Source organism: Stegodyphus dumicola, chromosome 6, assembly GCF_044657685.1.
Source record: "Stegodyphus dumicola isolate Sdum_Otavi_A_Nest chromosome 6, ASM4465768v1".
Lineage (NCBI taxonomy): Eukaryota > Metazoa > Arthropoda > Arachnida > Araneae > Eresidae > Stegodyphus > Stegodyphus dumicola.
In genome coordinates this window covers 85836425-85847156 of record NC_140773.1, presented here as the reverse complement: position 1 = coordinate 85847156, position 10732 = coordinate 85836425, and the positions used below count along the sequence as shown (strand labels likewise).

Sequence of the window (10732 nt, the reverse complement as noted above, 5' to 3'; positions counted from 1 at the left end):
AAGATCAGCCATGAAAATTTATTTAGTAACAGTTTTTGTATATGCAGATTAGATTAACTTCTATAGTTTAAAAGATGGATAAGCAGAAAGTACAAATATTATACACGATAATGATCTATAAGAGTTAGCGACAATCCTTTGTTAAATATGTCTCTGATTTGTCAGTCGCTTGCTCTTTTATTATTTAACGCAAATAAATTTATTCCATGTTAATATTAAAGAAATGTTAAAAGATTAACAAATGAAAGCAAGAATAAATTTCACAAGTTGTCATGAGAAAAATTACTGAATACCTTGAAAAGGATTTACAATATAGATTATCTGAGAAAAGTAATTATAAAATAAAAAACGAAAATGCTGAAGAATTGAAAGTGATTTTTAATGCTTGTTATATTCAGACACATAAGACATCGAAGAAGTAACATTAATTTCATATTAAAACATAAAATTGTTTTCTCAATTTGAAATGGGGCTTTAACAGGAAAACTTTAAAATGAAATTCCTAATAGCATAATGAAAACTCAAGTCATTATGGAAACTTTATTAGAACTGAGGCTGAATTAGCTTTAAGCTCAATGAACATTTTTTTCCACAAAAATATCTTCATCTGTACAACATATTTCAGATTCATGACAATCCTATTAAATACAGAACTCTTTAAGATTTAATCCTAAACTTTATGTATAAAAAAAATTTTTTTTTAATCATCACAAACATACTAAGAAACATACTGACATAAAAATAGAAAATAATATATGTTAACTTCTGGAATAAATTGTTTCACATACTAAAATTCTCTCCTTACTTTAAGCAATTTTTCATTTTTCTTTTTTTTTAAGTACACCACTTAAATTAGAATTTGATACTTTCCTTTTATAAGATATTTATATTGCCTTCTTAAAGTCAGAGATCTTTGTTAAAACTCTCATTGTTCAATACTGATTATAAAACAATATAAACTTTTCAGATCTTTACTTAATTGTCAAAATACATGTTTCATGCTAATTTCATTACCTTACAAATAAAGAATCCAGACATATATTTAGTGTTTATTGACATTACACAAATGGTATATATGTCAATGCCAGTTTCTTATTCTATTATCAGCCATAAATGTTCAACCTAAGCCATAAGTAAAAGCAGGAATGTATACATAGCACATTCTAAAAGAAATATAAGCCTTACACGAGCATTGCTTAATTCAAAAGAGATGAAAGTTAGTTCTTTCACTTTATATGTTATTCATATAAAACATCTTGGTCTTATTATGCATACTTAATTATTTTATTATAAATAAGTACAATATTTATGTATGAATTTTTTAATAAAGTAATTTTTCATTAAAATTCTAAATAATTTTTAACACAAATAATATAAAATAATCTTTTTATACATTAATAATGTGAACACAGTCTGTAGATAAAAAGAAAATATGAATTAATAAATTATACTGAATTAATTTATCGAAAACTAAATCAAATCCACCAGAAAAACTAACTTTATCAAAACCTAAAACAAATACAACAGATAAACTATTTTTAAGATGAAATAGTTTTATTACATATAAAAGTAAATTATTTATAAATTCAATACTGAAAAGAAGAGAATGAATGCTAACACATTTGTGTTCCCTTATCACATCGTTATTATAGTGATCAATTTATCACATATATAAATGAAAGGAATAAAATCACCACAGATTCAATATGGGTGATAGAATCGAAAAATTTATCATGGTCACGTAAATAAAAACCAGACAGGATTTCATAAAGCTAATGAATTCTACAGAATTTCCCTTCAACAGCATGAACAGAATATATTTTCAACTTATTGATTTTTATAGCTCACAATATTTTAGTAATTTTTGTGTCAAATACAATTCTGTCCTTTTATAAAATGATAAATTTCTGAACTTAATTTGAAAGTAGTTAATATTTAGAGAAAAGTATGTCTGACTTTAATTAAATAATGCAAATGTTATAAACAATTTATAACCAAATTATTCTAATATCTATTTAAAAGCTAAATATTGCATGCTGAGGTTAACTTAAGCCGCTTTAGTTTTCATGCCTTCTTTTTGTTTTTTCTGCTTTTTGGTCTCAGCTTCCTCAATAGGAGCTGGTTTGACAAATGGAATTTCATCTTGCAGATCTGGGGGCATAAAAGGTTTCAGAACTTCTGGAACAGCTATCCCTGTTTCAGTCTGAAAGTTCTCCAAAATTACACAGATCACCCTTGTAGTAGCACACATTGTAGCATTTAACATATGGACATAATCCACTTGCGCATTCATCTTCTTTGTCTGCCCATATCTGACCTGGAGACGTCTTGATTGATAATCTAAACAATTTGAACAAGACACTAATTCTCTGAAAGCCCCAGAGCCAGGGAACCATGCTTCAATATCATATTTTTTTGATGCAGCATTGTTCAACTCACCAGACACAATATTCACAACACGATATGGAATTTGAAGTGCTTTGCAAAATTCTTCAGCATTTGAAATCATTTCATCAAACATTTCCCATGATTTATTATCATGAGGGGAGGTTATACAAAACTGCTCAACTTTCTCAAACTGATGAACTCTGAATATACCTCTAGTATCTCGTCCATGAGAGCCTACTTCTTGCCTAAAACAAGATGATAATCCTGCATATCTAATAGGCAACGATTCAATAGGTAACCATTCATCCCTATGAAATGCTGCAATTGGCTGTTCAGATGTGGCAATTAGATATTTTTCATCCATATTACCATCACCTTTTTCACTGCTCTTACAAATGACTTTGTACAGTTCTTCATCAAACTGACTCAACTGAGCTACTTCTTGCATAATATCTTTGCGAACAAAAAAAGGCGTATAAAGAGGTTTATACTTCTTTTCATACAACATTCTCAGAGCTAACTGTATTAAAGCTTGTTCTAGAAAAACAGCAGCACTTAAAAGATAATAACCTCTGCCACCAGCAGTTACAGCACCACGCTCACTATCCACTCCATCTATCATCGTAATTAAATCAACATGAGAATACTTCTTCCTACTGGTAGTATCCCCCCAAGTCCTGATAATTTCATTTTCTTCTTCGTCATTACTAACTGGTACAGATTCATGTAACCAATTAGCTATTTCTTTTAAAGAAGTATGACGAATTTCTTCATATTTAACTAATTCTTGGTTGCAACGAACCATTTCATCATCCATGAGAGAGCTAACTTTTTTAATTTGTGTGACAGTCAATTTCTGAAGCAAATCAGAATTTATGACACTTAGATCTGAAGAAATGCCATCAGGCAAATTCGGATCATCACCAACAGGCTCCTTGTTTTTCATTTTCTTACCAATTTCCTTGCTGCAAATATTTTTTAGTTTATTCCAATTATCCAATTCATGCCTAAGTTTTCTCCACTTCGTGTCTGCTTCCACCACCTTATCGACCAGAGATGGATCTTTAAATCTTTTAACCTGATTTTTTCTAACTTTATCTGGATCTCCTCCTTTATCTGCTCGGAAGCATTCTATATCGAGTACCATATTTACTAATTAAATGCAAATGTATTCAGTACTTGCGGATCAATCCTTTCACAAATGTACCTTTCTGATCATGTAATTGCAAGACACGTTATAAAGACAGCCGTGTTTAATCAGCGGTAGCGTGGTAACCTGCATTATTAAACCACACAGCTTGGAAAACAGTTCGCTTTGTAATTGCAAGCACTATTTCATCAGAACAAGTTCCGATAACTATTGAATTTTGCTCATTATTAATCCGTAATTTCTCAATTAATTTGAACTTCATTCCGGGTAAGTTTGTTGCAGAAACACGTCTGATTAGCAATGAACATTGCTGCTGTGAAAGAGAAAAAATTTTTTTTTGAAAAATTGTTTTTCTTTTTCCTGTAGATTGCTTATTAGAAGACTTGTACTTGCGGAGCCTTGTGTAGTGGCGATTTTTGCACCAACACACAAACTCGAAAGAACAAGACAAAAGTTGCACACATCGACCTACTTTCACTTAAAAAAAAAATTTCCGGAATTAGGCAAAAATGGCATTGCGCATTCCCTTGACTTTATCCATGTACACACCGACCTATTTTCACTTAAAAAAGATCAGAGAATTGCACAAACTAGGCTTTGCGCACTCCCTTGACTTAAGTGAATATAGTCCATGTACATATGGAACTATATTCACTTAAAAAGTCAAAGGAGCAGCCAACAAAAAATATATAATCTCAGTAAACAACATTTTAAATCAAACAATGAAATAACATAAAAAAGGAAATTTATCGTACCACTACACAAAGGAACTATCCAATTACCTTACTTTTAAATGAATTAACACGTCTTCAGTCAAACAAAATTCTTTAAGAGCATCCAAAAACTTTCTAAAATTATCTAAACTAAAATCTATATACTGGCGTCGCCACATAAATTCACAAAATAAAATCAAAATTATCCTCTGTAGCGACGTTACGCTTTACCTTACACATTTATGACGTCCGACCATACTCATTTCGTTCCTACAAACAGGACGCCTAATAATGGCTACTAACTAAACCTCCATTTATACACCAGTGAAGTAATGATCTTTTCCCCTTTCTTTCCAAATCTTACAGAAACTTCAAATTAATATTACCACATTCAGCCATTTTACCGCCTAAACCACAAAACAAGCAATATCTGACCAACATACACCACAATCCCTTACAAATTTACCGCAATCATGCAACCGATTACGTCATAATAGGGTTTCCATTACATGCAACTAATCAGGCTACCATAAATGAAACAACAACTTGGTGTCTTGGCGATAATGCAAGGGGTACCCTTCTTTCTACTCTAAACGCTTTCCACTACCTTTGATGTTAAACGTTTGGAACTTGGTTGAACTCTTGAAAATGTACTGACGTCTGGACCAAATTCCAAGCTAACACGAAGGGTTGAAGATTTATAACACGAAAATCAAACAAAAACTATCTGTCAACGCTGTAAAAGTCACAGTGGATTTAAATGAACAGTTTGCAATAAAATTAGTAGTGAAACTGTCCGAAATATCGTTATAGCGCACGGATATAACGGGTGATCAGCAAGAAGAAAAGGAAAAATCCCAGTATACCTAATAAGGTATAGTCTTGACGTGATTTTGAAACTAGTCGCCAACACCAAAATGAATCCTTTACTGCTCATTATAAAATCTGTGTTTACTGCTCATCATAATGTCGTCCAAAGTATCCATATTCCGTGTGTACCGTATATTAGGATTAAACCGAAGAAAATTCTTCGTCAACAAGTAAATCATCTTATGTTGGTATCTTACCTACGGTAGGGAACGAGTTATCATTTGAAATCAAGGTTATATTTGCAAACGAGTAACAGGTTAATACAGTTAGGTAGAGCGGACAAAATTACTGTGTTTTGGAAACCGGAAAAAATTTAATTCGAAGAACTTTATAACGTCTTATATGTTTAGCTATCATAAACTGAGCTCAACGTTAGAAGTGTTTAGTGAATAATCACTAAGTCCTTAAAGAACTACAAAATCAGAAGAAGGGTGTAAAGAACTCTTTATTAATTGAAATAGGGTTCACAGACGGCAACTCGTGCTTTCAAAAATCAACACTTTTGGCTTAACTAAAAAGGTAATAAATAACTTAAAAGTAATGAAATTAAGTATACCCTAACGGCTTCACAAGTTAACTATCGCGCGAGGTGGCTGTGACTTGAAAAGTCTGCGTAAACAAGCCTAACAGCAAGTTTAGCTCAACACCACAGAAACCTAATCGCTTGAGAATCAGGGTTAGCAACGTGGCTTTCAAGCGGGCAGAACACACTCTGATTTCACCTTCCAAAACCTTCCCTTAAATACTACTCCGAAAACTTCCCCTATTTAACGTTTTCTATCTCATTTGAATGCATACTCACTGGTCACTTTGCATTCTGGCAAGAAAGTGTGAGTTGACAGCAAGAGCGATAGGAAAGTTGCTCAAGCATAAAATAACTATTAAGTAAATTACATAAATACACGCAACTTATTAAACTGTTAAGCATGAGGGTGGAGGCATGATGATTTAGGAATGTTTCGCTGCCTCTGGGATGGAAAATATAGTTTTTACAGAAAATGATATGGATGCTTTTAACTAGATAAATATTCTTAACGAAAATCAGAAAGCATGGACAAGAAAGCTTGGAATGCAAAACCCATTCAAGTTCTATCAAGATAAAGATACTTAACATACAGCACTAAGTGCTCGTTTATGGTTATTATACAACTGTTCTGAAATTTTAAAACTCTTCCATTTTCTCAGGACTTAAATCATATCGATCGTGTATGAAGTTGGAGAAGGAATAGGGAAGTCTTCGAGAGCTCTACTAAAAGCAATTTTTATGGAGGAAGAGAGCAAAATATAGCATTCTTACGCGAAAAAAGTTAGTTAAACCCGTGCCAAAGTGCATGGAGAGTATAATTTTAGCTAAAAGATAACAAAACGAAACAATAAAAATCTTTTTGTTTTCATCTATTTCAAATATGTAAGGTTTATTTAATTTACATAGTTATTTTATATCTGAATCTTTACAGTTTTCTTTCCATTTTCCCGCCAGAATGTAAATTAGTTCGTTTGTATTTAAGTGGAAGTTTGGGATTGTTAAGTCAGACACCTATCGACTAGAGAATGAAAAAATTAACCATAAAATAATGAAAAACCTTTCAAAATCCATATCAGAAGAGGCTATTTTTAAAAATCTAACGGATAGAAATTTCAAAACAGTTTACAAGAAGAATAGAAGATGCGATTATCAAACTTCCAGTTTATTTTATAGAGCTTGATAACTCTACGGAAGGAAAAGCGATATTTAAAGTAAATAACTTATTCACTTTTAACGCTAATATTGAGACACTTAAAGAAAATCAAACTCCCAACCCAGTGCTTTAAATGCTAGCGGTTTGGGCACATACAACATCGATGTCTCAATGAACGAAGGTATTACAAATTCGGGAAAAATCAAAGCTCAAAATGTATTTTAAAGACAGGTGAAAACCCCCAACTGCCTTTTCTGTAAACAAGATCACGTAAGTTCGTATCGTGATTGCCACGAATTTCAAAAAAGGATTTGTGGGTATAACAAAAAGAAGCCACTCCCAGCATGATTATAGGAATTTCACGGCGTTTCCACTTCCACTAATGCTGAAAATTATAGTTCCAAAAAATTCAGTTACAACGAAATGTTAAAGAAAAATCTACTCTCTCAAAAAAAAGTAAAGCCCATTTTTGAAATTTTCCCAAACTAGGATTTCTAAATTTTATCCAACAAATTATATTTATCGTACAACAGCTTGAGAATGCTAAAACCCCAACAGAGAAGTTCGTATTAAAATTCCAGGCTGTACAGTTACTTATAAATTTCTCCGAACTTGAAGAATTAACTACCACTTTCGTACATGAAGGAACAACCGAGCAATAAAGCATAAGGCCGCGCTCGCTACTTTCGAAGCAGGCTCGAACATCGCTCGTGGCGAGTGGACTTAAAAATGATAAAATTCTTGTTTTCCTTTCAAATTTAAATGCAGATGGCCTCACACACCACATTTTCATTTTCCCATCCGCTTAATGCTTTAGGGGCTACATCATATGAACTGGCAAAGACCTTCACAGGTCCTACATCTTTCAATGAGTGATGATATGACATGTTTTCCTGGCCGGCCGATCTCTCTGCCATCGAGAATATGTAGGCTGCTATCAGACGTGTTGTGCACAGGCTTACCGTAGAGGAACTGATGAGAGCTGCAGTGGATTCGGCTTGACAAAGAATATCTCAGAGACCATTAATAGGCTCGTAGACAGTATACCTCGCCTCGTTCAGAGGCCTATAGGGCCGCCCGGTGGCGGCGATATTAAACACTGAATAAACAGTTTAATTTGTCATATCTTTATTTGTTTCTTATTTATTCATCTTCATATGTGTCTTATTTCAACTTATCCAGTTATTTTCTTATTGCTACGTGCATTCCTTCCTGTTGTTGCAATTTCACTTTTGACGAGTGTACATTTACATGTTTGAGCCCAAGTTAACCTTTTAAATTTTAATGATGTGTTCGTTGATCTTTGTAAAAAACTCGTTAAAGTAGGCAATTTCAAGCAGCTAATTTGAATCAACTTATTAACCTCTCAATTCAAAACTGTGTTTTAAAAAAAGCTAGCGCTTCGTCCCTTAGCTCAGAAGTATAGGTTAGTATCTTTCCTCGAAATTTTGTGAAATGGTGAAAACGTTCAGTAAGACTAGTTACTATATTAAGAAAAATGTAATATTCTATTTCTGTTGTAAAATATTCAGTGACATCAATAATTCATTGACTTTTAAAGTAAATTTCATTATCAAAATTTATGCTTCTGATCAGATTTATTAGAAAGATTAACAATTAAACAGTAGAATACAAAATGCAAAATTTATTAAAAAGTGAAACTAAACACTGGTTCAAGTCATTGCAAGTTACTTATTAAACCAAGCAGAGAATTAGACATGACAATGGATCCGAAGCGGAAAGTGTTGAATAATAAGAGGTTGAGTTTTAAAGCGTACGAAATGGGATTACTACAGACCCTTATAACAGCAGACAAAGTGAAAAGACATGACTTCTGTGCAAAACTGCCATTAAAAATGGACAAAATGGTTTTGTAGAGAGACTCATCTTCTGCTATGAAGCCACTGTCTGTGTAAGTGGTATGGTTGTAGAGACATTAGGTATTTTTTGGAAGCAGGCAAGATGAAAAATTAGCAACCGCCTTCACCGGGAATCAAACCGCGGACCTCTGGAATACCGGCCCAGTGTGCTGACCACTATTTCACGAAGGCACGCTAGGAAGGCAGGAGAATACCTTATATGCTCCCCCCTTTAAAGGGTGACTGAGGTTTTTAGGGGACCCAATCGCCAAATCCTGGGTGGGGAGAATTATCATCCGACACCATTTTAGTTCGGGCGCCACTTTAGAGACATTAAGTATTTTTTGGAAGCAGGCAAGAAGAAAAATTAGCAACCGCCTTCGCCGGGAATCGAACCACGGACCTCTGGAATACCGGTCCATTGTGCGGACCACTACACCACGAAGGCATGCTAGGAAGGGCGGAGAAATACCTTATAAGGTGAATAAACACAATGTCCGCATCTGGGCAAGTGAGAAACTACGTACACAGGTAAAGCATCAGCGTGACTCTCCAAAAGTGAACTTTTCCTGCACGGTGCCCCGCTAAGATAGTGCACAACCTATTTTTCTTCGAACAAAAAATTGTGACCGATGAATCGTTTCTAGACATACTGGAATCCTACTTGTAACCCCAGCTGATGATTATTAAATTTTTCAACTGAACGGTGCTCCGTTCCATTTTCACAGGAAAGTACGGCAGTTTTTTAATACTACCGTACGACTGCTCTCCACCAATGCTGGATTGGACGTCTACAACGGTAGACATTAACCTTATCCCCTGTTCGCCGGATTTAAGACCCTGCGATTTCTTTTATTTGGGGGGGGCTTGTTAAAAACCGAATTTATGTATTGCCAATGCCTGTGGCTCTTGAGGAATTTTATGATTGGATAAAGCACACCATCACAGAGGACACCGAGTAAGGGAAGAATTAGATTACCCTGCAGATATGTGTCGTGTGACCAAGGGTGCACATATTGAAAGATTGTGATTAATGCATCAAAAACTTGGCAGTTGCCGCGGTTTATGCTGTAAGGAAGGTTTGCCCACATAAAGTATACACCGATTTATGATTAATTTTTAAAATCGCTTTATTCATTTATAAACATCCTGTTGATTGTCTTCCCGATGTATCCCGAGGATAAAACTTCTGTTTGCATAAGATATGGTAATTTAAAAAATAATGAATTTAGTGTCGAAAAACGCTTTCTACCATTCCTTCATGTAAAGGATACAACATGTTAACCAATGTTTTACTGGAAACTTTAGAAAATTATGGTTTAAATATGTATGGATGCGCAACAAAGGTTTAAATTTGAAGTATAAATATGAAGGTGTATAAAAAAATATTAGACATTAATCCACGAGCACATTATACCTTATTGTAACCACAGTCTGAACCTTGTCGCTGTGAATTCTAATATGTTTAGTATAAATTTTTTCCCAACTGTTTAAGAACTTGTATAATTTTTTTTTCCTGCCTCAACCAATCGGTGGTCTGTTTTGAAAAGTAACATTTCAAATTTAACGTTAAAGACCTTTGTCAGATACAGATGGTCTAGCAGAATTGATGCAGTAACCCGCTCTAAGCTTCATGCATTTTTCTGAAATTTTCCCTGGAAATAATTTTGATAACATTACAAAACATCTGGCTACTTCTCTGGTTGAAGAAATTAAAAATTATGAATTTGTATATGTGTTAATGTTGTGGTACAAGATACTATTTAAGTATGCCCGACAATCACTGAAGCAAGTTTCGATATTTGAAAGAGAAAGCATTTGCAATCTCTTTAGACGCCGGGTATAACCCTATCGAGAAATCGGTACTCTCACTGGACTGATTTTAAGCCACAATGACGCGAATATGGAATCGATAGGTGCAGGGGTTGACGGTTTGGCCCACGGGAACGATTACACCAGCCCTTGCTATATCACCGAATGAGAGGATAAGTATATTGCGAGCATTAAAATGCCAGAATGCACAGCAATGTCAAGAATCTTTTCACCAGAATTAGGGTCAGTGGTGCATAACTT

General features: G+C 34.0%; 1 protein-coding gene across 1 annotated transcript; it reads right to left on the bottom strand.

Annotated features, from left to right (window-relative positions):
• Positions 1 to 358: 358 nt before the first annotated feature.
• Positions 359 to 3672, bottom strand: SerRS (Seryl-tRNA synthetase). The gene has a single exon (XM_035375635.2). It carries the CDS (start codon positions 3533 to 3535, stop codon positions 2048 to 2050), a length of 1488 nt encoding a protein of 495 aa, XP_035231526.1. The 5' UTR covers positions 3536 to 3672; the 3' UTR covers positions 359 to 2047.
• Positions 3673 to 10732: the final 7060 nt, after the last annotated feature.